Genomic DNA, 27,442 nt, shown 5'->3' with positions numbered 1-27,442 from the left:
GACAGCTCCAAACCTCCCACAGATGAACCTGTGCTCGGGCTGGCGGTTGGCGTAACCCGCCGTGTACAGCAATACAAGAAAGGAAAGTCCGGCACCAGATGTCCAATGCTTCTTAGGTTTATTGTGGCATAAAATCACAAACACAGAGCATAATAGCCTAAGTGTTTCGGGTATTGCTACCCTTACTCATGGCATCAAATACATTTTTTTATTTATTTATTAAGGGTAGGGTCCCACGTAACCGATCAGCAGCGTATTTTATGCTGCATATCCACCGATGACCGACCCTAGAGTGAGTCCACTGCCTGTGTGTCTGCCTAAAGCAGTAATCTGCTTCTAGGAGTACACACAGGCATCTACGTGACTGTAGTAACCTGCACGTGCATCGCGGCTGCTCCTCTGCTAGGCAGAGAGCGGCTGCCATGTCTGTGAGTAAACAGCGCATGTGTGCGCGGTTTACTACAGTCGCGCAGATCCCTGTGTATTCTCGTAGCAGCATATTGCTGCTACCGGTGGACGCACAGGCAAGGGGCTCACTCTAGGGTCGGTCATCGGCTGATGATACAATACGGTGCGGATCCGTTACATGTGACCCTACCGTAAAGAAATTTAAGCAATATACATAAAGGAAATATAAGCGGATAAAAGCGGAATACAGAAAATATCCTCCGATTCTGTCTTAGAGAATTCCTAGAAACTGCATTACTGGTAAATTGATATTTTTGCATCGCTGCCTTTGAAACACCAAAATGTTTATTTCTCCATCAACTTAGCCATATGATGGCTTGTTTTATGTAGAATGTTTATTTAATTGCTTGTTTTTTTAAATACTTTTATCCCTTTCCCCCAACACTGAAACTAAGCCTGAGCTGTGCTTGCTTGAAACTATATTTTTCTTTCACAGCTATCCCCTGGTAAAACCCTTTTTTCTGGATGACAATTTTTTGTTTGTTTTTAATTTTTGCTCTTTATTTTTTCATGCACAGGTTAAACAGATTGAAAAACGTGACTCTGTGTTCACCCCAAAGCAACAGATAGAGAGACTAATAAGGCCTGGATCCTCATATTTCAACTTAAATCCGTTTGAGGTAAACCTTAACTAGTACCAAGTTTCAATGGACCTGTTTTTGTACTGTGAGAGATTGAGCAGAAAGCTTTTCTAAGCCAATTATGTCATGAACAGTTTACTGTGGCCTGAGGTAGCCTTGAATCTGTTACCATTAGCATAAATGAGGGTTACCCAGATTGCCAAACTCTCCCGCATCAGCTGTTTTCAGCTTCCTGGCCACCTTGGGCTGATGCAAACACTCCCCAGGAGACCGGGAAACCATTACATGAAATGGGATTACCCCACTAACATTGACCAACCAAGTTTCTTCTCTAGAATTAAAGGCGCCTTTTTTATTAACCCTCCGTGGCCGCGCTGCAAAATGAAACAAAACACACTTTAACCGATGTCGTTGTCCCGTTCTCCGGTCCCTGTCTTCTTCCGCTTCCTGCAGATTGGTGAGTCACGCTGCTCTCAGCGTATTGCCGGCTGCAGCGGGACATTGCGGCGGCCTGTGATACACTGAGAGCAGAGTGACTCACTGACCCGCAGGAAGCGGAAGAAGACAGGGACCGAAGAACGGGACACCGACATCGGAGCAACGGGGGAACGTAGGCAGGTGAGTTAACGTTTTTTTTACATTTTGCAGCCTGGGCCCAGAGGGTTAATAAAAAAAAGCGCCATAGTACTCCTTTAAATATGAGTGTTGCATGTTTGCTTCAAACACTTGCAGGCTTATTCACTGCAATGCAGATCAGAGCCAGTCTAGGTACATCTTTATACATAACCATGACAACCATTGAATTAATGGATCATTTGATCATTGCCTCTGGGTTCATTTGAGTTTTTTTTTTTTTTTTTTTTTTTGTAGGTGCTACAGATTGATCCAGAAGTGACAGATGATGATGTTAAGAAGAGATTCAGACAGGTAGGCCATATATTCACTCACTGGCCACTTTTATTAGGTGCACCTTGCTAGTACTGGGTACACGTTTTAGAACCGCTTTTATTCTTCGTGGTATACGTGGTATTAAATGATGCCCAGTTTTCACTAAGGGGCCTAAAGTGCCCAAAGAAAATGTCCTCACACTGCATTAACCCCTTAACGACCAATGATGTGTATAGACATCATTGTGCCATTAAGGGTGTGTGGCGCGGGCTCCTGGCTAGAGCTTGTGCCATACTGGGTGGCCCCTAGCTGATTCTGGTAGCTGAGGGCCACCGCTAATAGCCAGCATGCGACAATCTCCATGGCCGGCTATTAACTCTTTAGATCACTACTGACAGCAGCGTCTAAAGGGACATTTAATGCATCCCTAGTGGTGTAGTCGGGTAGATCGACGACCACTCTGTCACGCCACCTCCCATAGACATGAATCTAGGGGGGCTCTTTTTCAGACCATTCTCTGTAAACATTAGGGATGGTTGTCCTTAAATATCCCAGTAGATCGGCCCGTCTGGCACCAACAAGCATACCACGTTCAAAGTCATTTAAATCCCCTTTCTTCATTGTAATGCAGAAACAGTTTAAACAGGTGTACTTAATAAAGTGGCCAGGGAGTGTATTTATCAATGTTAAAAAGTCACACTTACAGAAGTGCTGATGGACTGCATTAGTGCAGTATCTGTAAGTCCACGCCAAGTATATTTTGTGTATGGATTCAGTGATGGTAGTAGGGTGTAGGGCAGGGAGTGGGGTGGATTATTAAACTTTTATTATCATTTTTATTTTTTCCCCATGGCCTTAGTACCCCTTTGGCATCCTGCAGCTTTCACTATTGTTTGCAGCAATTAAGGGGCTGCAGCTTGAGCAAGGTAGTGTAATAGTCTCTCCATTTTAGGGAGCTGGACCAGAGCAGACTGTTTGCCAGTATTATGCACTCACAGGCACTTCCTCCCTTAGCTGCCTAGCCAGCACAACACTTAATGCTTACTGCTATGCTATAACAGAGTGCTGATGAAAGTGCACTAAACAGGCTGGAGACAGCTTCACACATTACAGTAGTAGAGAAGACATGTGGATGGAAGAACGTGAGACGAAATTCAAGAAACAGCAGTAGCAGCAATGAAGGGGGTTACACCAGCTGCTGTGATGAGAAGCCATAGGAAGGGTGAGATTGCTTGGCAGCTCTGTGTTTTTACAGCAGTGGAAATCTCATGGGGGAGATTTATGAAAACCTATGCAGAGGAAAAGTTGACCAGTTGCCCATAGCAACCAATCAGATCACTTATATTATTTTTCAAAGGCCTTTTAAAAATAAAGTAGTCTGGTTGCTATGGGAAACTGGTCAACTTTAGCTCTGCACAGGTTTTGATAAATCAAATACAGAAAAGTTGTTTGAAACTTCACATTTCTCTTTTCTAGTTATCAATTCTTGTTCATCCAGACAAAAATCAAGATGATCCACAAAGAGCTCAGAAAGCCTTTGAAGGTAATGCTCTGTTCATTCTGTAACTTTCTATTCATTTCTTGTTGATCTACTGTTGACATCTACTAACAGGCTTTAACCTATTACAGGCATTTTTAGAACACATTGGGGCAAATTTATTAAGACTGAGACAAAAACGGTCTTATTTTCCTGTACCCAACCATGCATAGCTGAGTAATTTGAGAAATCAGACCTGAACTGTGATTGGTTTGGGCAAAAAAGACAGTTTTTTTTGTTGTTGTTGTTGTTGTTTTAGACACATTGATAAGTCTGCTCCTTTTGAGTATATTTTTTTATTAATCACATCTCCTTACTACATACAGTCAGGTCCATAAATATTGGGACATCTGCTTTAACTGCAGACTGTCAGCTTTAATTTGAGGATATTTACATCCAAATCAGTTTGCATATGTGCCTCCCACTTGTTAAGGGACCAAAAGTAATGGGACAGAATAATAATCATAAATCGAACTTTCGGTTTTTAATACTTGGTTGCAAATCCTCTGCAGTCAATTACAGCCTGAAGTCTGGAACGCATAGACATCACCAGACGCTGGGTTTCATCCCTGGTGATGCTCTGCCAGGCCTCTACTGCAACTGTATTCAGTTCCTGCTTGTTCTTGGGGCATTTTCCCTTCAGTTTTGTCAGGTCAGGTGATTGACTTGGCCATTGCATAAAATTCCACTTCTTTCCCTTATAAAACTCTTTGGTTGCTTTTGCAGTATGCTTTAGGTCATTGTCTTGTGAAGCGCCATCCAATGAGTTCTGAAGCATTTTGCTGAATCTGAGCAGATACTATTGCCCAAAACACTTCAGAATTCATCCTGCTGCTTTTGTCAGCAGTCACATCATCAATAAATACAAGAGAAGCAGTTCCATTTGCAGCCATACATGCCCACGCCATGACACTACCACCACAATGCTTCACTGATGAGGTGGTATGCTTAGAATCATGAGCAGTTCCTTTCCTTCCCATCACTCTGGTACAAGTTGATCTTGGTCTCATCTGTCCATAGGATGTTGTTCCAGAACTGCTTTTTAAGATGTAGTTTGGAAAACTCTACTCTGGCCTTCCTGTTTTTGAGGCTCACCAATGGTTTCCATCTTGTGGTGAACCCTCTGTATTCACTCTGGTTACGTCTTCTCTTAATTTTTGACTTTGACACACATACACCTACCTTCTGGAGAGTGCTCTTGATCTGGCAAACTTTTGTGAAGGGGGTTTTCTTCACCAGGGAAAGAATCCTTTGGTCATCCACCACAGTTGTTTTCCTTGGTCTTCCGGGTCTTTTGGTGTTGCTGAGCTCACCGGTGCGTTCCTTCTTTTTAACCTCTTCAGGGCGCACTAACACATACGCCCTGCATCCTGAGTCCTTAAGGACGCAGGTCGTATGGGTACACCCGTGGGAATTCCGGTCCCCGCCGCTAGCCGGTTGGGGACCGGACCGGGATGCCTGCTGAAATCATTCAGCGGGCATCCCGACTCATCGCCGACGGGGGACCTGAGACCTCTCTCCCCCCCCCATGTCAAATCAGACCGGCGATTCCGGGTCATCCGGGTCTTCGGTGACCCGGAAAATAAGGGGGATCGGGGGTGTCCCTGAAGGGAGAGGAGTGAGGTGGTAGGGGTGCCACCCCTCCTATCCCTGCTATTGGTTGGTCAGAAGCGATCGGGGGCGGAGGGGTTAAAGTTCGGTTCCCCCGTTCTGCCCACCCACGGTAATCCGGGGGAACTGTAGCGTGACCTGCGGTGGATGCGTGGCTCCCTGGTGAAGACTACGGAAGCTGGTGAGTAGTGCCTAGCAACATCTGGAGGGCTACAGTTTGGTGACCACTATACCGTGGTCTCTAAACTGTATGCTTCCAGATGCTGCAAAACTACAACTCCCAGCATGCCCAGACAACCAATGGGGCATGCTGGGATTTGTAGTTTTGCAAGATTTAGAGGGGTACAGTTTGGAGATCACTATGCAGTGATCTCCAAACTGTGACCCTCTAAATCTTACAAAACTAAAACTCCCAGCATGCCCACACATCAGTTTGCTGTCTGGGCATGCTGGGATTTGTAGTTTTGCAATATCTGGAGGGCCACAGTTTGGAGATCACTGTTCGATGGTTTCTAAACCGTGGCCCTCTAAATCTTGCAAAACTACAACTCCCAGAGTTGTATTTTTGTACCTCCAGCTGTTGCATAACTAAATCTCCCAGTATGCCCTTCGGCGATCAGTACATGCTGGGAGTTGTAGTTTTGCAACAGCTGGAGCCACACTGGTTGGAACATACTAAGTCAGGTAACAGAACCTAACTGAAGGTTTTCCAACCAGTGTGCCTCCAGCTGTTGCAAAAGTACAACTCCCAGCATGCACGGTCTGTCAGTGCATGCTGGGAGTTGTAGTTTTGAAACAGCTGGAGGTTTTCCCCCCATGTGAATGTGCAGGGTACATTTTCACAGTGAGTTTCCTGCTTCAAGTTTGAGCAGCGGCAAATTTTCTGCCGCAGCGTAAACTCCTAGCGGGAAACTCACCGTTAACCCCTGCCTGTGTGAATGTACCCTAAAAACACTACACTAACACATAATAAAGGGTAAAACACTACAAATACACCCCCTTACACTGTCCCCAGTGTTTGCAACAGCTGTAGGCTCCATTTTGTAAAACAACAACTCCCAGCATTTCCGGACAGCCACTGACTGTGCAGGCATGCTGGGAGTTTAGCAACAGGAGGCACCCTGTTTGGGAATCACTGGTGTAGACTACCACTAGGTCTACCCCTATGCAATCCCTAACTTAGTCCTCAAATGTGCATGTTGCTCTCTCACTTCGGAGCCCTGTTGTATTTCAAGTAGGGATGTCCCGGTACCATTTTTTTTAAGACAGAGTACTAGTACCGATACTTTAATTCTAGTACTCGCCGATACCAAGTACGAGTACTTTTATTTTAAAGGGAATCTGACACCAGGGTGACCCGGTCTCTGGCACTGCTTACCATGCTGATATGTGGGTTCCTTGTTGTGCGCAATGGAGGTGGCTGCTGTAATATGAGCCAAGATTTCTCCCTTATCCATTGGACAGAACAGGGAATTTGCATTGGCGGCGGGACCGATGTTCACATGGTGAGCAGCGGTAGAAACTGGGTCACCTGCACTATGTACCTATAAATCCAAGTTAGTGCAGGTGACTCTGCTGTAAGATTGCCTTTAATAGTAGTAGTATCCCCTTTCAGACATTAGCAGCGGCCCCCTCCCCTGTAGACTGCGGGGCCCCCCCTGTAGACTGCGCCCCCCCCTAGACTGCAGGCCAAACCCCCACCCCACCTTTAGACTGCGGCCCCCCCCCCTGTAGACTGCGGGCCCCCCCCCTGTAGACTGCGCCTCCCCATGTAGACTGCGGGCCCCCCCCCCCCCCTGTAGACTGCGCCTCCCCATGTAGACTGCGCCTCCCCATGTAGACTGCGGGCCCCCCCCTTGTAGAAAGCAGGGCCCCCATTTAAACGGAAGCAGGGCCCCCCCCCCCCTTTGGACAAAAGCAGGCCCCCCCCCCCTTTGGACAAAAGCAGGGCCCCCCCCCTTTGGACAAAAGCAGGGCCCCCCCCCCTTTGGACAAAAGCAGGCCCCCCCCCCTCCTTTGGACAAAAGCAGGGCCCCCCTCTTTGGACAAAAGCAGGGCCCCCCCCCCCCTTTGGACAAAAGCAGGCCCCCCCCCTTTGGACAAAAGCAGGGCCCCCCCCCTTTGGACAAAAGCAGGGCCCCCCCCTTTGGACAAAAGCAGGGCCCCCCCTTTAGACAACAGCAGTCCCCTCCCCCTTTAGACAGAAACAGCAGCACCCCCCCTTTAGATGACAGCAGGCCCCCTGTAGACATTAGTAGCAGCCCCCTTCCTTATAGACAGCTCGCCTGCGGCTGTCCTCTGTCGGGTGCTGCTGTTCCACTGCCCCGTTCTCCTGTCCGCGTGATGGCGTCCTATGGCGGAGCATGTGACATATACGTCACATGCAGGTGAGGAAATTGAGTGACGTGTGTGTCACATGCTCCTCCATATGATGCAGCACCCCCCCTTTAGATGACAGCAGGCCCCCTGTAGACATTAGTAGCAGCCCCCTTCCTTATAGACAGCTCGCCTGCGGCTGTCCTCTGTCGGGTGCTGCTGTTCCACTGCCCCGTTCTCCTGTCCGCGTGATGGCGTCCTATGGCGGAGCATGTGACATATACGTCACATGCAGGTGAGGAAATGGAGTGACGTGTGTGTCACATGCTCCTCCATATGATGCAGATGGGAGAATGGGGCAGCGGAGCTGCAGCAGGTATCGGACATGATATCGGGGACATTAAACGAGTGGCCGATACCATGCAAATGGATAGTATCTGCACCGATACTAGTATCGGTATCGGGACATCCCTAATTTCAAGGTAACAGTTTAGGGTCACATATAGGGTATTTCCGTACTCGGGTGTTGCCCCATACTTTTGTGGCTCAAAGCCTGGGATGCGGACACCCCCTCCAAGAAGTCTCTGACTGAATTTCCCTTTACTGGTTCTCGGCTTTTTGGCAAGAGCCTAGATGAGATTATGTCAGAGGCGATGGGTGGAAAAAGCTCCTTATTACCTCAGAATAAGGCTCGCAGCACTACTTCCCTCCTCTTTCCGGTCCTTTCGGACCTTTGGTGCCAATAAAGGGTCCAGGCTGGCACTTTCGCAGGACAAGAAGGCTCCCGCCTTCCAGACCCGTCCCTCCTGGAAATCGGATAACCGTTCCTGACGTTTTGGGGCAAAATCAGGCACCGCAAACCTACCTCAGCCTGAAGGGACGCCCCCACCCGCGGTTTTTCTCAGGTGGGAGGTCGTCTCTTACATGCATGTTCGAGACTCCTGGGTCAGGGACATGGTATCCATCGGATACCGGATCGAATTTGCCTCCCTTCTCATCCAGGGAGTACAAGGGATCACTTTTTTCTTTCCCTGGCCCCTGGTCCTCCTCTCTAGCAAAGGCATTTTGGGGCGCACTCGAGTCCCTTCTCATCCAGGGAGTAATTGTCCCGGTTCCCCCCAGGGAACATTTTCAAGGTTTTTACTCCGCTTTGCAGTTCCGGAAGGCCATTTTCAATTTGTGGCTCTCCCTTTCGGTCTGGCCACTGCTCCGCGGGTCTTTACCAAGGTCCTGGCTCCTGTGATAGCACTTTTACGTACAAGAGGTGTCTCAGTGATTCCTTACTTGGATGACCTCCTGATCAGGGCTCCAACCAGGGCCCAAAATCTGGAGAGTCTTGGTGACTCTAGGCCTTGTCTCGCTTCGGTAGGATGGTCAATCAGGCAAGTCCAACCTCTCTTCTACCCAGTCACTGGTTTTCCTGGGGCTCCAGTTCGACACGGCCTCTGCCCGAATTCGGCTCCCGCTGGACAAACGGCTGACTCTCTTGTCATGGGTTCGGAACCCTCCCCCAGTTTCCATTCGCTTTTGCATGGAAGCCCTGGGTAGGATGGTGGCGGCCATGGAGGCCGTGCCATTTGCCCAGTTTCATTATCGACCCTTTCAATTGGCGATTCTCTCCCAGTGGGACAGGTCTCCATTGTCTCTCGACTGCAAGATCGTTCTCTCTAGACTGTCTCGTCAGTCCCTTCTATGGTGGCTTCGTTCCCCCCTGTTTCTTCAGGGGCACTCCTTCCTGCCCCTCCGCTGGCAAATTCTCACGACTGATGCCAGTCTTTCGTGCTGGGGAGGTGTTTTCAGGGACTGGACAGTCCAGGGTCTTTGGTCCCCCCTAGAGACCCTTCTCCCCATAATCATTGGAACTGAGGGCAATCTATCTTTGCCTGCTACATTGGGATATCCTTCTTCAGGGCTGCCCTGTTCGTGACCAGCCGAACAACTCCACTGCTGTGGTGTACATCGATCGCCAGGGCGGCACTCGCAGCTCAGCGGCATTGGCCGAAGTAACCAAAATTCTCCTCTGGGCGGAACTCAGGGTTCCGGCTATCTCAGCAATTCACATTCCAGGAGTACGCAACTGGGAAGCAGATTTTCTCAGCCGGTCCTCTGCCGACTCCGGCGAGTGGTCCCTTCATCCGGAGGTGTTTGCAGAGATCTGCAGCCTCTGGGGCACTCCAGACATGGACCTCTTCGCATCACGCCACAACCAGAAGGTTCCTCTCTTTGTGTCAAAGTCCCAGGAGCCCTCGGCTCTAGCCATGGCTGCCCTGGTGATCCCTTGGTCAGGCTTTTCCCTGCCCTATTTTTTCCATCCCCTTCCCAGGTTCCTGAGGAAACTAAAAGCAGAGGGCATTCCCACCATTCTTGTGGCTCCAGACTGGCCCCGGAGGGAGTGGTACGCCCATGTGGTCAGGCTCCTGGACGACATACCGATGTGTCTTCCACTTCGTCCAGACCTCCTTTCTCAGGGTCCCCTGTGCCACCCCACTTTACCTTCACTGCATTTGATAGTGTGGCGGTTGAGACCGCGGTTCTAAGAGCCCGCTGCTTCTCTTCCCAGGTAATTCGCACCATGCTCAGGGCTCGCAAGCCCTCCTCTGGGAAGATTTATCACCGTACCTGGCAGTCTTATTTTCATTGGTGTGAAGCTCAGTTCTTTTCTCCGGTCGTGTTTTCCTTTCCCCGACTCCTTTCCTTTTTTCAGTCGGGGCTGGAACAAGGGTTGTGTCTCAGCTCCCTTAAAGGAAAACTGTTACTTGTTTTCTCCCGCACTGTCCACAGGTACTGGTGGATAGTGCGGGAGACGCTTATTAAAATGAGCCGTACCTTGTCCGGATCTGCGCCGCCGTTCTCTCGCAATTGTAGTTTTATTATCTGTTGAAATCTTCCTGCAACTGGCACGGGCGGGGCTTCGGCACTTAACTGGCACTGACGTCAGCGCCGCTTTTGAATATTCATCCCCCCTCCCTCCAGTTCTCCCTCTCTTGGCTGCTCCTAACTGGGGGGAGGGGGGGATGAATATTCATAAGCGGGGCTGACGTTAGTGCCAGTCCAAGCCCCGCCCGTGCCAGTTACAGGAAGATTTCAACAGATAAACTACAATTGCGGGAGAACGTCGACGCCGATCCAGACAAGATAGGGCTCATTTTAATCAGCGTCTCCTGCACTATCCACCAGTACCTGTGGATAGTGCGGGAGAAAACAAGTTACAGTTTTCCTTTAAGGGTCAAGTTTCGCCCCTTTCCATTCTTTTTCAACGTCCTCTGGCGTCCAAACTTGGTCTTAGGTGCCCTGCAAGGAGCTCCCTTTGAACCTCTCAGGGACGTTCTTCTTCGCCTCCTTTCCTGGAAGGTGGCGTTCCTTATTGCTATTACCTCTCTTAGGAGAGTGTCAGAGCTGGCAGCTCTCTCCTGCCATTCTCCCTTCCTGGTTGTACACCAGGACAAAGTTGTTTTCCGTCCAGGTCCGTCCTTCTTACCTAAGGTGATCTCGACCTTTCATCTCAATGACATCGTCCTGCCGTCCTTTTGTCCGGCCCCTTCCCATCCCAGGGAACGTTTGCTCCACAAACTTGATGTGGTGAGGGCTGTTCGGACCTATCTCTGTCACTTCTTCCTTTCAGCAGTGTGACTCCTTTCTTGTTCTTACGGAAGGTCACCATTTCTAGGTGGATCCGTTCTGCTATTTCGGAAGCTTACCGCTGCAAGGGGGAGATCCCACCCTTCAGGGTTTTGGCTCATTCCACCCGTTCTGTCGGGGCATCCTGGGCCCTCTGCAACAAGGCCCTGGCCTCTCAGCTCTGTAAAGCGGCCACATGGTAGTCTTTGTACACTTTCACCAGGTTCTACCAGGTTCACACCTTTGCATCAGCTGATGCTAGTCTGGTCCAGCTGTCCACCTGACTGATTTCCTTGCCCACTCAAGGGACAGCTTTGGTACGTCCCATGGTCTGTGTCCCCCAATGGATCCGATAGAGAAAAGGATGCTTACCGTAAAATCTCTTTCGCGAAGGATCCATTGGGGGGACACAGCTCCCACCCTTTTTCGGTGTTCCTATTCAGTTATCTGTCCGAGGGTGTGTTCAGTTACTTTTTCTTCTCGTTTCTCGGACAGTTCGTGGTTTTTCTCCTGACCTGTCGGTCTTCTCCTATTGCTCTGGGACTAAAACTGATTAGCTTAGATGCCTGTGGGCGGGTATACCCTGCTGGGAGGAGACGACTTTTCTTGTTGCCATAGTGTCAAGCCTCCTAGAGACAGCAGCATATACCCATGGTCTGTGTCCCCCAATGGATCCTTCGAGAAAGATATTTTATGGTAAGCATAAAAATATAATTTTTCATTTGCACAGTCCAATGTTCCAAAGATCTGTCAAACGCCAGTGGGGTGTAAATGCTCACTGCACCCCTTATTAAATTCTGTGAGTTGTTTAGTTTCCAAAATAAGATCACATGTGGGGAGTCCACTGTTCTGGCACCACGGGGGGCTTTGTAAACGCTTAAGGCCTCCGACTTCTATTCCAATCAAATTCTCTCTCCAAAAGCTCAATGGCGCTCCTTCTCTTCTGAGCATTGTAGTACACCAGCAGAGCACTTGACATCCACACATGGGGTATTTCCATACTAAGCATGAATAGGGTTACAAATTTTGGGGAGCATTTTCTCTTTTACCCCTTGTAATCCCCCCCCCCCCCCCCCCCAAAAAAAAACCATTTCAGCAAAATTTGCTTTCCAAAAGCTAAATGTGATTCCTTCTTTTCTTAGCATTGTAGTGCACCCGCAGTGCACTTGACGTCCACACATGTGGTATTTCCATTCCCAGAAGAGATGGAGTTACAAATTTTGGGGGGCATTTTCTCCTATTACCCCTTGTAAAAAATTAAAAATTTGGGGAAAAAACTGCATTTTAGTGGAAAAAAAATTTGATTTACACATCCAACTTTGCCGAAAAGTCGTCAAACACCTGTGGGGTGTTAATGCTCACTGTACAACTTGTTAAGTTCCTTGAGGGGTGTAGTTTCTAAAATAGTATGCCATGCGGGTTTGGCACCATAGGGGCTTCCTAAATGTGACATGCCCCCCAAAAACCATGTCAGAAAAACTCACTCTCCAAAATCCCATTGTTGCTCCTTCCCTTCTGAGCCCTCTAGTGCAACCACAGAGCACTTGACATACACATATGAGGTATTTCCTTACTTAAGAGAAATTGGGTTACAAATTTTATGGTGATTTCTCTCCTTTTACCCCTTGTAAAAATAAAAAAAACTGGGTCTACAAGAACATGCGAGTGTAAAAAATGAAGATTTGGAATTTTCTCCTTCACTTTTTTGCTATTCCTGTGAAACACCTAAAGGGTTAACACATTTACTGAATGTCATTTTGAATACTTAGAGGGTGCAGTTTTTATAATATGTTAATTTATGGAGTATTTCTAATATGAAGGCCCCTCAAATCCACTTCAAACCTGAACTGGTACCTGAAAAATTCTGATTTTGAAAATTTTGTGAAATATTGGAAAATTGCTGCTGAACTTTGAAGCCCCCTGATGTCTTCCAAAAGTAAAAGCATGTCAACTTTATGATGCAAACATGAAGTAGACATATTGTATACGTGAATCAATATATAGTTTATTTGGGAGGTCCATTTTCCTTTATAAGTAGAGAGTTTCAAAGTAAAAAAAAAAATACAACATTTTCTAATTTATCATTGAAGAAATGATGCAAGTATCGACAAAAATTTACCACTAACATAAAGTAGAATATGTCAAGAAAAAACATTCTCGGAATCAGAATGAAAAGTAAAAGCATCCCAGAGTTATTAATGCTTAAAGTGACAGTGGTCAGATTTGCAAAAAAGGGCTGTGTCCTTAAAGGGGTATTCAGGGCAAAAACATCTTATCCCCTATGCAAAGGATAGGGGATAAGATGTCCGATCGCGGGGGGGGGCTGCTGCTGGAACCCCCGCGATCTCCGTGCAGCACCTGTATTCTATGCCGGGCTGCGTCTCCAATTTTGGAAACCTCCGTGTTTCCGGGACTGGGGATGTGACGTCACACCACGCCCCCTCCATTCATGTCTATGGCAGGGGGCGTGATGGCCGTCACGCCCCCTCCCATAGATATGAATGGAGGGGGCCTGGCGTGACATAACGTCCCCAGTCCCGGAAACCCGGAAGTTTCCGAAACTGGAGACTCAGCCCCGCATAGAATGCAGGTGCTGCAGGGAGATCGCGGGGGTCCCAGCAGCGGGCCCCCCCCCGACAATCAGACATCTTATCCCCTATCCAAAGGATAGGGGCTTCCGTTTCTACGCAGTGCATATTTCGGTAAAAATTACACCTTCTCATTATTCTGTAGGTCCATACGGTTAAAATCATACCCTACTTATATAGGTTTGAATTTGTCGCATTTCTGGAAAAAATCGTAACTACATGCAGGAAAATTTATAAGTTTAAAAATGTCATCTTCTGACCCCTATAACTTTTTTATTTTTCCACGTACAGGGCGGTATGAGGACTCATTTTTTGCTCCGTGATCTGAAGTTTTTATCGGTATGATTTTTGTTTTGATCGGACTTTTTGATCACTTTTTATTCATTTTTTAATGGTATAAAAAGTGACCAAAATGCGCTTTTTTTTTTTACTTTAGAATTTTTTTGCGCGTACGCCATTGACCGTGCGGTTTAATTAATTATATATTTTTATAGTTCGGACATTTACGCACGCGGCGATACCACATATGTTTATTTTTTTTTTTTACACGGTTTTATTTTTTTTATGGGAAAAGGGGGGTGATTCAAACTTTTATTAGGGAAGGGGTTAAATGACCTTTATTAACACTATTTTTTTTGCAGTGTTATAGGTCCCATAGGGACCTATAACACTGCACACACTGATCTTTTACACAGATCACAGGCGTGTATTAACACGCCTGTGATCGGTGTTATCGGCGCTTGACTGCTCCTGCCTGGATCTCAGGCACGGAGCAGTCATTCGCCGATCGGACACCGAGGAGGCAGGTAAGGGCCCTCCCGGTGTCCTGTAAGCTGTTCGGGACGCCGCGATTTCACCGCGGCGGTCCCGAACAGCCCGACTGAGCAGCAGGGTCACTTTCACTTTAGAAGCGGCGGTCAGCTTTGACCGCCGCTTCTAAAGGGTTAATACCGCACATCGCCGCGATCGGCGATATGTGGTATTAGCCGCGGGTCCCGGCCATTGATGAGCGCCGGGACCGACGCGATATGATGCGGTATCGCGGCGCGATCCCGCTTCATATCGCGGGAGCCGGTGCAGGACGTAAATATACGTCCTGCGTCGTTAAGGGGTTAAAGGGTTAAGAATGTTCCAAACAGTTGTTTTGGCCACGCCTAATGTTTTGGCTATCTCTCTGATGGGTTTGTTTTGTTTTTTCAGCCTAATGATGGCTTGCTTCACTGATAGAGACAGCTCTTTGGATCTCATCTTGAGAGTTGACAGCAACAGAATGCAAATAGCACACTTAACCCCTGGACCAAGCCCATTTTAATCTTAAGGACCAGGCCAATTTTATTTTTGCGTTTTTTTGTTTTTTCCTCCCTGCCTTCTAAAATCCATAACTCTTTTATATTTCAATCTACAGACCCATATAAGGGCTTTTTTTTTTTTTGCATGACCAATTGTACTTTGTAACGAGACCTCTCATTTTACCATAAACTGTACAGTGAACCCCAAAAAATTTTATTTTAGGAAGGAAATTTAAATGAAAACCACAATTTTGCACATTTTGGAGGGTTTCGTTTTCACACTGTACACTTTACGGTAAAAATGACGTGTTCTTTATTCTGTGCGTCAATACGATTAAAATTATACCCATGGCTAGAAACTTTTATATTTTTGTACCGCTTAAAAAAAAATCTAAAACTTTTTGTACAAAATCAGTAATCTAAAATTGCCCTATTTTGGCCACCTATAACGTTTTATTTTTCTGTATATAGGGCGGTATGAGGGCTCATTTTTTGCACTGTCATCTGTACTTTTTATCAATACCGCATTTGCATATATAAAACTTTTAGATATTTTTTATTTTTTTCTGGAATAAAATGTGACAAAAAAGCTGCATTTTTGGCCTTTTTTTATTTTTTACGTTTGCGCCGTTCACCATATGGGATCATTAACATTATATTTTGATAGTTCGGACATTTACGCATGCGGTGATACCAAATATGTTTATTTAACGTTTTACTTTATGTCCACCTAGGGGACTTTATGTCCACCTAGGGGACTATCTATAGCAATCATTTGATTGCTAATACTGTTCAGTGCTATGCATAGAGCATAGCACTAATCAGTATCATCCGTCATCTTCTGCTCTGGTCTGCTCGATCTCAGACCAGAGTAGAAGACCCGAGGAGACGGATGGAGGCAGGTGAGGGGACCTCCATCCACCATTACAGATGATTGGATCGCTTCGGCAGCGCTGCGGGCGATCCGATCATCTATTTTAACAATCGCATTGCCTCAGATGGCGTGATCTGTACTGATCACTGCATCTGAGGGGTTAATGGTGGGTTAATGGTGGACATCCGCCGGATGTTGGCCATTACTGGCGGGTCCCCGGCTGCTGATGGCAGCCGGAACCTGCCGTGTATGATGCAAGCACCGCTCCGATGCTCGCGGTCATACACAGGTCTTAAATGTACATCCTGGCCAAGCTAGGATGTACATTTACATTTGTGGTCGTTAAGGGGTTAAAATGAACTCTGGACCTTTTATCTGCTCATTGTAATTGGGATAATGAGGAAATAACACACACCTTGCCATGGAACAGCTGAGAAGCCAATTGTCCCATTATGTTTGGTCCCTTAACAAGTTTGAGGCACATATGCAAACTGTTTAATTCCTACACCGTCGTCCACCTAATTTGGATGTAAATACCCTCAAATTAAAGGGGAACTACCGTGCTGACAACTTATCCCCTATCTAAAGGATAGGGGATAAGTTGCCTGATCGCGCGGGGTCCCGCCGCTGGGGACCCCCGCGATCTCGCACGCAGAGCGGGGTGCTGCGTGCGAGATCGCGGGGGTCCCCAGCGAACATCCGCTCCGGGTCTGATGACTGCCGATCACGGGGCTGGAGTATCGTGACATCACGGCTCCGCCCCCATGTGACATCACGCTCTGCCCCCTCTATGTAAGTCTATGGCAGGGGGCGAGACAGCTGTCACGATCACCTGCCCCGCCATCAGACCCGGAGCGGATGTTCGCTCTGGGGCCTGATGAGAGCGGGGTGCTGCGTGTAAAATCGTGGGGGTCCCCAGCGGCGGGACCCCCGCGATCAAGCAATTCATCCCCTATCCTTTAGATAGGGGATAAGTTGTCAGCACGGTAGTACCCCTTTAAAGATGACAGTCTGCAGTTAAAGCATATCTTGTTTGTTTCATTTCAAATCCATTGTGGTGGTTTATAGAGCCAAAAATTTTTGAATTGTGTTGATTTCCCAATATTTATGGACCTGACTGTATATAACAGAATAAAAGCAGGAAAAACAATTTTTAGTTATTTATTTGTTTTATATACATTTGAGTCTGCTGATAATATCCAGTAACCCACTAGTTGCCCAGTTCTAGATGCTGTTAGGTAGGGAATCGACCAATTATCGGTTTGGCCGATATTATCGGCCCATAATCGCGATTTTGGACATTATCGGTATCGGCAATTACCTTGCCAATAACGCCCCACCCCCCGGCCAGAGGCGACCATCGCCACATCTTCCCCATTGCCTCCCCCCATCCTCTGCCCACATACCGCCGCCGCTGCCCCATCGCCTCCCCATCCCCAGTGTTATAATTACCTGTTCCCGGGGGTCCGCGATCCTTCTGTCTCCTGCGCTATCGCTCTGCGCTGCGTAATGACGCAACGTCACCGTCAGTACGCACAGTGACAGCGCAGGACGCCGACGGAGCCAGAAGGATCGCAGACCCCGTGAACAGGTAATTAGAACACCGGGGATGGGGGCAGGTGATGGGGCAGCGGCGGTATGTGGGCAGCGGATGGGGCGGCGGCGGTATAGGGGCAGAGGATGGGGGGGGAGGCGATGGGGCAACTGTGGTTAGACTCAGGCAGGGGGAGAGAAGCGGGCAACGGCGGCGGTCTCTGGCACCGCAAAAGCCACTATAGTTCATTGATTTAAAGCGCCCGCTTTAAATCATTGATCTGCAACGGCTTCTTCTTAAGGGGGGGGGGGGTTGAAATAGCCCGATAACTTATACCGCAATATCGGTATAAGTTATCGGCCTGAAAGGCCACAGATTATCGGTATCGGCCCTAAGAAATCGATATCGGTCGATCCCTACTGTTAGGATTATACATCTCTACGACTTGATCTAGCTTTTCATCTTTTTCCCTTTTTGCTTCTTACAGCTGTAGACAAGGCATATAAACAGTTGCTAGATCCTGAGCAGAAGAAGCGGGCACTAGATGTTATCCAGGCTGGACAAGAGTACATTGAGCATGTAGTAAGTCCTGTGCAATATACTGTTACATACAATGCATTTTGAAAGTTTTTAGACCCTTTCACTTTTTTTACAGTCTGAAATGTTGCTGCCTTGTGCAAAAATTAAAAAGACCCCCACCCCACCCACCCATCATTCTTCACTCAATAACCTATAATGCCACATTTGAAAATAACATTTTAGAAATCTTTCAAATTTATTAAAAAGGAAAAATTTTACATTTTGCATGGACATAAGTATTCAGACCCTTTATGTCACTTCAAATTAAGCAATTGGGTCCTCCAATTTCTTTTGATAACCTTGTAGTTGTTTCTACACCATACATTGAAGTCGGACAACTCCCAGCATTCCTGGACAGCATTCATTGAGCTGCCTACCCCACCAAACGAAGTAATTGGACAAGAAGGGTCTTGGTAAGAGAGTTGACAAAGAACTCATTGTTTACTCTGGGTGAAATTCAAAGATCCTGTGTGCAGATGGAAAAAACTTTCAGAAGTGGCAAAAAGAAACCTCTCCCTAGTAAAAAAAAAAAAAAATCATGGAATCCCCCAGTATTTTCACCTGGAGTTTGTCACCTTGAGCTATGCACTCTGATGAAACCAAAATTAAACTTTCTGGACTAAATTCTAAGTGTCCTCTCTGAAGAAAACAAAGCATTGCTCATCGCCTGCCCAATACTCACTACAATGGAGCATGATGATAACAGCATCGTGCTTTTTTATGTTTTTCTGTGACTGGCTTAGAGAGACTTCTCAGGGTTGAGGGAAAGCTGAATTATAAGAATCTGGTCCTCACACTGGGTTTAAAGGGGTTATCCACCATAATGTGATTTTAGTACATACCTGGCAGACAGTAATGGACATGCTTAGGAAGGAACTGCGCTTGTCTTGGTGCTAAATGGCTATTTCATGAGATTACCATAATACTGTGGCTAGCTTTTTGTGAACTGGTATTTCCTGTTTGACTTTTTTCTTTTTTTTTTACTAAAAATCCCACAATTCCATTCTCCTCCCTCCCACACATCAGCCACCCCACCTATTGAAACATAAATGAGCTGCATCCATTCAAAAAACCTGTGGTTTTCAATCAGTGAGTTGTTGCATTAGTTGCAGATTGATCCCTCTCCCCCAAGCGATCGCTCCACCCATTGAAGCAGACAGGCTCCCTGTCATCAGCTGACTAGTGAGTCAGGTCTCGGCCGCATTGCAACCTGGGAAAAATCTGAGACAACAGTAATTGTGTATGCTGGTAAAAATAAATATTGGGGTGAAAATCGCAAAAGAATTGAGAAAACTGTCACACACAAGTACAGACACTATATTATGAACTACACTAACTTTGCAGCCCCTGTTGCATAGTCAAATAAAAAAAATCATGGAATACCCCATTGAGGTTCACTTTCCATAAAAACAATGATCCTATGTGCACAGCAAACCACACTGGAGTGACTTAGGGGCAACTTTGAATATCCTTGAGTGACCCAGCTAAAGCCCTGAGTTGAACCCAATCAAACATCTCTGGAGTAATCTGAAAAGGGCTGTCCACTGACAGTCCCTATCCTACCTGGCAGAGCTTGAGAAGATCTGCAGAGAATGGCAGAAAATACCCAAATACAGGTTAACAAAGAGTAAAGGGTCTGAATACTTATGTTGTTGCAATATTTTAGTTTTTCCTTTTTAAAAAAAAATAAGGTATTTAAAAAAAATAAATAGGTTTTACAATTCCATTATAGAGTATTGAGTGCAGATTGATCCGTGGAAACGTTTGTTGATTTTAGCACAAAGGCCACAACATAACAAAATGTGAAAAGATGAAAGGGTTTGAAGACTTTCCAAAAGCACTAATGGTATTTTTCCCATTGCGCAGGGTAAACAAATTGCTGTAAAGTAACCAGTTAGACTAATGCAATTGCCAGTTTGATTATTGCATTAAAGCAGTTGTCCAGGGACAGAAAATCTTTTATATTAATTGGAGGAGGCATTAACTCCTTAAGGACGCAGGGCTTAAATGTACTTGCTCCCTTCGATGACGAGGAGCTAAGTTTGTGTCATAGTGGGATGGTCCAGGCAGCTGCCGGGACCCGTGGCTAATGCCGGACATCACTTATTGCGGTGATGCCTGGCACTAACTCTTTAGACACCACGATCAAAGTTGATTGCATTGTCTAAAATGCAAAAATAACGAATCCCAGCGTGCTCAGCAGGCTGGTATGGACCCCCGCGGTGACATCGCGGTGTCCCGATCAACTGAGAGGACGGCGTGACCTGAAACTGTCATTGAAGTCCTGCCTCTGTCAGTGACTGGCTGAGCCGGCATTTTCTGCAGAAATAACATACAGGTACTAGGAAGCAAGAGTGACGAGCAGGGGATCAGACGTCAGCTGCATTTGTTTGGAATGGGTATGACTTTCCTGAGAAAATCCTTAGCAAACCAGATATAGAATGGAATTTCAAAGTGCAATGGCTTAATTCCACACAGAATCAGTGATAAGAATTGACATGTCAGATATTGAAGAAAAATTGGAATTTGTCTTGGAAATTTCTACTTAAATACAGTATAGGATGGCCCGATTTATCAATCTGTATAAGAATTTTTTTTTTTAAATGAGCTGTGTTTGTCTGTCAGCCAAAAATTGGGCACATTTTTGTCTCGGAAAGTTTGTCTGGGCCATTGTGTGCCCATCATCACCAGTTTCCCTTTGAAATCAATGGGGTTCAAATCTCATGTGGATTTCAAGGAGATTTAGCGCTAAACTTACCTTAGGCCTAGGTTATCATGTATGTTTGATGATGTAATGTATCATACGACCAGCACACTTTATTAATGCTGGTGTGTAAAAATTACATCTTATGCCACAGTGCCTTTGCAGAATAAATGAAAGGCTGCAGAGTAAATCTTGGGATGCCCCCTGATGGAGAGGGCTTACAATACAATAGCCATGCCTATCATTTGAGTACCAGAGCTGTTTTCAATGAAATCGTTATCCAGATGGGACAACATTTTACATTTTTTATGGATTGCCAGTAATATTTATTTTTTATGTAGGTAAAAGAAAAAAAAAAGCAGTTGAAAAAAGAAGGAAAATCAGTAGATGTTGAAGAAGATGACCCTGAAGTTGTAAGTAACATGCAGGTGGTTCAATAGTTAGTATTGCTGGGGCCCTGGTCTTTAATCTGATCAAGGACTACATATGCTGGAGCATGTATGTTCTCCCAGTTTGCTGGCTTTCTATGGGTTCCTGTGAATGTGTTTGAGACAGGGAAATTAGGTTAACACCATTGGTGACAGAGAGTCATGTGAATGGTGACACACTTAGTAATGTCAGAAGGTTATAGAAATTTAATAAAAATGAGCGCCATGAAAAAGCACTGGAACCCAAAGTTAGATGATTGCTAAATTCTTAAATGTATTTTCCGAAATAAAACCTCAAAAGTCCATGACAGAATGCATGGTTTGACTGCTTTCAAGATGCTCTCCTCTTCTCTGCTGGAAGTGTGGCTGCAGTGGATTTGCAACCATTGCTTATTGTACAGAGTGTCCCTAGCAAATAGTCTTTGGCTAAAGCCTAAACTTGTTAGGATTGTCAGTACCCTACCCCCTGCCCACCCCAAATTGCTCTAAAAAGTTCCAGTGCATCTTATGAAGAGAGTAGGAGGAGATTAAGTTGTAATAATCCACAATGAACAGGCTGTGAGTTTAATTAAAGGGGTACTCCGGCCTTAAGATGTTTGATCGCGGGGGTCCCGCCGCTGGGGACCCCCACAATCTCTCATGCAGCACCCACCTGTGTGAGCTGCACGCCAGCACTGGAGGCGCAGAGTCTGAAGCCTCACGACTATGAGGCCGGAGTATCGTGGCGTCGTGCATAGACTTGCATTGAGGGGGCAGGGCGAGGCGTGACAAAAAATGTGACATAAAAGCAGCAAATTTTGACTTTATTTTTATTTATTTTTTAACGTCTACGCCGTTCGTCATATTGCATAATTAACATTATTTTTTGATCAGACATTTACACACGCAAAAATACATTTTTTCTACACTTTTTGGGGGTAAAATGGGAAAAAGGGACGATTTGCATTTTTATTGGGGGAGGGGATTGTACGCTTTTTATGTCCCCGTAGGGGACTATTTATAGCAGTCATTTGATTGCTAATACTGTTCAGTGCTATGCATAGGCATAGCACTGATCAGAATTATCGGCAATCTTCTGCTCTGGTCTGCTCAATCTCAGACCAGAGCAGAAGACCCTTGGAAATGCCCGGAGACAGGTGAGGGGACCTTCGGCCGCCATACTGGATAATCAGATCCCCGGGGCAGCGCTGCGGGCCATCGTCCATTTTAAGTGCTGCACTGTTGAGTGGTTAATGGCAGACATCAGCGCGGTCCAGTGCTCGCGTCATTTACATGGCGTAAATGTATTTCATGGTGCGCTAAGTACCACCACACCATGACGTACATTTATGTCTATTGTCGCTAAGGGGTTAAGAACTGCTTTCACCATCAAAGCGCCCAGTGATAGCATGTCCTATGATATTCCCTACTGCAGAACAAACTTTTATGCCAGCTGCTGTGGTTGCCATTTGTTCATCTTGTCTAGGGACTGGAACTGGCCCCAGGGCAGGTGAATATACTGCAGGTGGCAGAGAAGGATGCTCATCACAGAAGGCTTTACTGGTGGTGCCACCTGAGAAGTTCTAAGCTACTCCCTCCTGGCATGACTACAACTGCTTATTCGCTACAAATACAATCTCTCTGCTTCAGATCAGGGAATTTTAAAATTGTAACTGTAGTCATTGCAATAATTTTTTTTAGTATTGGTGGGTATGCTTTAAAGAGGTAGCCCGCCCCTAGACATGTTATTCCTTTTCCAAAGGATAGAGGATAACCTGTCTGATCGCCGGAACTCCGGCCGCTGGGCCCTCCCACGATCTCTGGGCCGGCACTGCGGCATCACGAACACGGAAGTGTGAACGCTGTAGTGCCAGCCTGCAGATTCCGTGGGGTCTCAGCGGACGGCCCCCCCGCGATCAGACTGGTTATCCCCTATCCTTTGGATAAGGGGTAACATGTCTAGGGGCGGAGTACCCCTTTAAAGCCTTTGCTTTTTGGATTTGGTTATAGTAACAATACCGTAGCTTTCTATATTTGCGTTGACCTAAAAGTCACATGACTGCATATTTTTGGGGGGAAATTTGATATATATTTTTGAAGGTTAGAATGGGGCAGCTGACATGTGGTTTGCAGAGAATTGCTGGAAAATAAGGCTTTTCTTTTAGTTCAAACAGGCTGTGTACAAACAAACCATGAAGCTTTTTGCCGAACTGGAAATTAAAAGAAAAGAGAGAGAAGCTAAAGAAATGCATGAAAGGTTTGTATGCTTGATTTATTTTATTGCTGAATGTATGACTGGGGTATATAGTGCCTAATTCCAGAGCAGAAATGTAAAGCTATGTATAAAATAAAATTACCCATTATATATATTTTTTTAAGGTTATAATTACCACATTACATAACTTGTGGCCTTTAGAGTGACATTCAGTGATTAAAAGTCATGTAAGTGCACCCTATGTGTAGGAATACATAGCAGATATGTTGCAGGTTTTCGGCAGCAGAAAATGTCCCAAAGGCGAAAGTCAATCCAGCTGGAAATGGGAAGCATAACACACCTTCCTTGATATTTCCCCTTCCATTATACCTACTTCTGCCTTTGGCACTTTTTCTGCTGCATAAAGTTTGCAGCGTATCTACAATGTGTGCTCCTACCCTATGAATAAGTTTAAAAGCAACACTGTCTATGTACGGGGCAGACTGCTTGCAATGATTTGTCATCCATGTGGTAAAATATCCCCTACTGAGCTGCTCTGCATCAGGGGATGTGTAGAAACAGATCCGAAATTTAAAAATCCGAAGGCAGTTCTGAGTATAATCTATATATTGTGCTTTATGTATGTATACATTGGCCTTTATCGCCTGTCAGCTCTTATAATTTCCATATTGTAGGAACTACCAGGAATGTTATAAAGCTTATTTATTCATGCTTATGGCACAGTGGATAGAAAAGTACAACTTTTATCACCATGGCACAGCATTATATACAGGGGTGTTTCACCCTAAATTAACTTTTCTCTATCGGCTCCATTGGGGGACACAGACCTTGGGTGTATGCTGTTGTTGCTAGGAGACTTGACACTAAGGAAATCAAAAAGTCGGCTCCTCCCAGCAGGATATACCCGCCTACAGAGCCTGAGGTAATCAGTTTTAGCTTAGTGTCGCAGGAGATGGACACTAGTCTGGGGTTCTCTCCAGACTTGGTCTAACATTTTTTTATTTTTACAGAATAGGGACGTTTAGTTTTTCTTCCCTTTTATTTTCCTTTTTTCAGGTGGGGTCTCAGGAACATAGCGTTCACTGTTTCCCCATTTGCGATTGAGGGGGCACAAGCATCGTGGATGTACTGTTAACTCCCTCTCGCCAACGGTCAGTGCCTGGGGTTGTACCTTTTGGGTCCGGGTCCCCCACCTTTCCCTGCTCGTCTCGCTTTTCAAGCCCGGCATGATGCAGGTGACAAAAAAGCTGGCTGAAGACTTCATGAGGTGAGTTCTTCAGATTGAGGTGAGTATTCTCCCCCCCCCCCCCTTTTTTCTTTCAGGTGCGGGGGGCTTGCAACTGCTGGAGACCACCTGTTTTGGTCCCACTCCTTTTTATTCTATCTAGTGCGGATCCCTATTGGGCAAGGGTTCCCTAACGTTTATTGGGGGCACTTAGGGAAAGCAGGGGACTAAATGGAGTCAGTGGTGTAGGACTGTGTATATGAATTCTCTTTAACAGTTGTTCAGAAGACCAGAATCTAGAGAGCCGTACCCTCACTCTTTAGGCTCTGTCTCGCTTCGGTTGGTTGGTCAATCGGGACAAGTCCAACCTATCCCCCACTCAGTCCCTGGTTTTTCTAGGACTTCAGTTCGACACCCGATCCGCCCGGCTTCACCTCCCATCGGACAAGCGATTGACCCTTCTGTCAGGGGTATGTTTACTCAGGAACCCCTCCCCAGTGTCCATTCGATTTTGCATGGAAGTCCATGGAGGCCATTCCCTTCGCTCAGTTTCATTTTTGACCCCTTCAAGATTGTACTTCCTCGGGTATCTCGCCGCTCCCTTCTGTGGTGGCTCCGCTCCCCCCCTGTTTCTTCAGGGACGCTCCTTCCTGCCCCTCCATTGGCTGGTTGTCACGACGGATGGCAGCCTTTCGGGTTGGGGGGGGTGTCTTCCGAGACCGGACAGTCCAGGGCCTTTGGTCTTACAGGGAGACACTCTTCTCGATCAACATCCTGGAACTGAGAGCAATCTACCTTTGTCTGTTACATTGGGAGAGCCTTCTCCAGGGCCGCCCAGTTCGTGTCCAGTCGGACAACTCCACGGAGGTGGCATACATCAATTGCCAGGGCGGCACCCGCAGCTCGGCGGCGATGGCCGAAGTTTCCAAGATCCTTCTCTGGGCGGAGCTCAGGGTTCCGGCCATCTCGGCAATTCACATTCCAGGCGTAAACAATTGGGAAGCTTACTTCCTAAGCCGGTCCTCTCCCGACCCCGGCGAGTGGTCCCTTCATTCGGAGGTATTTGCAGAGATCTGCGGCCTCTGGGGAACTCCAGATGTGGACCTCTTTGCATCCTGCCACAACAAGAAGGTTCCCCTGTTTGTGTAGAAGCGGATGCATTGGTAATTCCTTGGTCGGTGTATCTGTTCCCTCCTCTTCCTCTCCTTCCCAGGGTCCTGAGGAAGCTCAGAGCGGAGAACATTCCCGTCATTCTTGTGGCTCCAGATTGGCTTCGGAGGGCGTGGTACGCCGACATTGTTCTCTCTCAGGGTCCCCTGTGCCACCCCAATTTACCATCGCCGCATTTGACGGCTGAGACCGCGGTACTTAGGGCCTGTGGCTTCTCAACACAGGTGATTCGCACCATGCTCAAGGCACGCAAGGATTTACCACCGTACCTGGCGGTCTTATTTTCGTTGGTGAGAATCTCAATCTCTTTCTCCAGTCGTGTTCTCCCTTCCTCGACTTCTTTCATTTTTGCAGTCAGGGCTGGATCAACAATTAGCTATCAGCTCCTTAAAGGGTCAAATGTCTGCCCTTTCCATTCTTTTCCAACGCCCTCTGGCATCTGATTCTCATGTTTGGACTTTTCTTAAAGGAGTGGCCCACGCGGCTCCTCCTTACAGGTCTCCTACACCTCCTTGGGATCTGAATTTGGTCCTTGGCACTCTACAGGGCACCCCCTTCGAACCCCTCAGGGAGGTTTCCCTTCATCTCCTTTCCTGGAAGGTGGCGTTCCTTATGGCAATTACCTCCATCAGACGGGTTTCAGAATTGGCGGCTCTTTCTTGCCGCTCTCCCTTTCTAATTGTCCATCAGGACAAAGTTGTTTTCCGTCCGGTTCCTTCTTTCTTGCCTAAGGTGGTTTCTGCCTTCCACCTTAATGAGGATATCGTCCTCCCGTCCTTTTGTCCCGCTCCATCTCATCCGGGGGAGCTTCATAAACTTGATGTGGTACGGGCGGTGCGTACCTACCTCTCTGTTACATCTTCTTTTCGTCAGTGTGATTCCTTTTTTCTTCTTACGGACGGTCACCGTAAGGGTCTACCTGCCTCTAAGGCGACCATTTCGCGGTGGATTAGGTCTGCCATTTCGGAAGCTTACCGTTGTAGGGGGAAGACCCCTACTTTCAGGGTTTAAGCTCACTCCACGCGTTCTGTCAGAGCTTCCTGGGCTCTTCATAACAGAGCTTCAGCCTCTCAAGTCTGCAGGGCGGCTACCTGGTCGTCCTTGCACACTTCGGATGCTAGTCTGGGCCGTAAGGTGTTGCAGGCGGCGCTGGCCCAGCCTGCCCCTTGATTGTTTTCTGTGCCCACCCTCGGGATGGCTTTGGTACGTCCCAATGTCTGTGTCCCCAATGGAGCCAATAGAGAAACAGGGATTTTTGTCTTACCGTAAAATCCTTTTCTCAGAGGATCCATTGGGGGACACAGCTCCCACCCTTTCTTTGGTGTTCCGTTTTGGTTACCTGTCCGAGGGTGTGTTCAGTTAGTTTTTTGTTCTGGTTACCTCGGACTGGTCTTGGTTTTCTGCCTCTCGGTCCTCTCCTACTGCTTGGGGACTAAACTGATTATCTCAGGCTCTGTAGGCGGCTATATCCTGCTGGGAGGAGCCGACTTTTTTATTTCCTTAGTTGTCAAGTTTCCTAGCAACAACAGCATACACCCAAGGTCTGTGTCCCCCAATGGATCCTCTGAGGAAAGGATTTTACGGTAAGACAAAAATCCCTTTATCCCCCATCCATAGTGTAAGATCACTGGGGGTCTAACCATTGGGCTCCCACCCTTCCCCCTGCGATCTCCAGAATTGTGGCCCGACCTGTACTAGCATAAAGAGTGCTCATAGACTTATATAGAAAGTGATTTCCAATTCACACACACACCTGTGTAAACAAGACACCAGTAGTTAAAAAAAAAAAAAAAAATATATATATATATATATATATATATATATATATATATATATAT

The 27,442-nt window shown here is 46.7% G+C and overlaps 1 protein-coding gene across 1 annotated transcript in view; it reads left to right on the top strand.

The window, feature by feature from the left end:
* Positions 1-27,442, top strand: part of DNAJC8 (DnaJ heat shock protein family (Hsp40) member C8) — a 57,147-nt gene that overhangs the window by 14,815 nt on the left and 14,890 nt on the right. The window contains exons 2-7 of the mRNA XM_056557297.1: positions 987-1,088; positions 1,920-1,976; positions 3,414-3,480; positions 17,792-17,886; positions 20,929-21,000; positions 23,160-23,251. Coding sequence (XP_056413272.1) covers positions 987-1,088; positions 1,920-1,976; positions 3,414-3,480; positions 17,792-17,886; positions 20,929-21,000; positions 23,160-23,251 — 485 coding nt within the window. The remainder of the gene's footprint in view (positions 1-986; positions 1,089-1,919; positions 1,977-3,413; positions 3,481-17,791; positions 17,887-20,928; positions 21,001-23,159; positions 23,252-27,442) is intronic.

Source organism: Hyla sarda, chromosome 2, assembly GCF_029499605.1.
Source record: "Hyla sarda isolate aHylSar1 chromosome 2, aHylSar1.hap1, whole genome shotgun sequence".
NCBI classification, from domain to species: domain Eukaryota; kingdom Metazoa; phylum Chordata; class Amphibia; order Anura; family Hylidae; genus Hyla; species Hyla sarda.
Note: the sequence above shows the minus strand (reverse complement) of the source record. Positions and strands in the feature narration are given on the sequence as shown.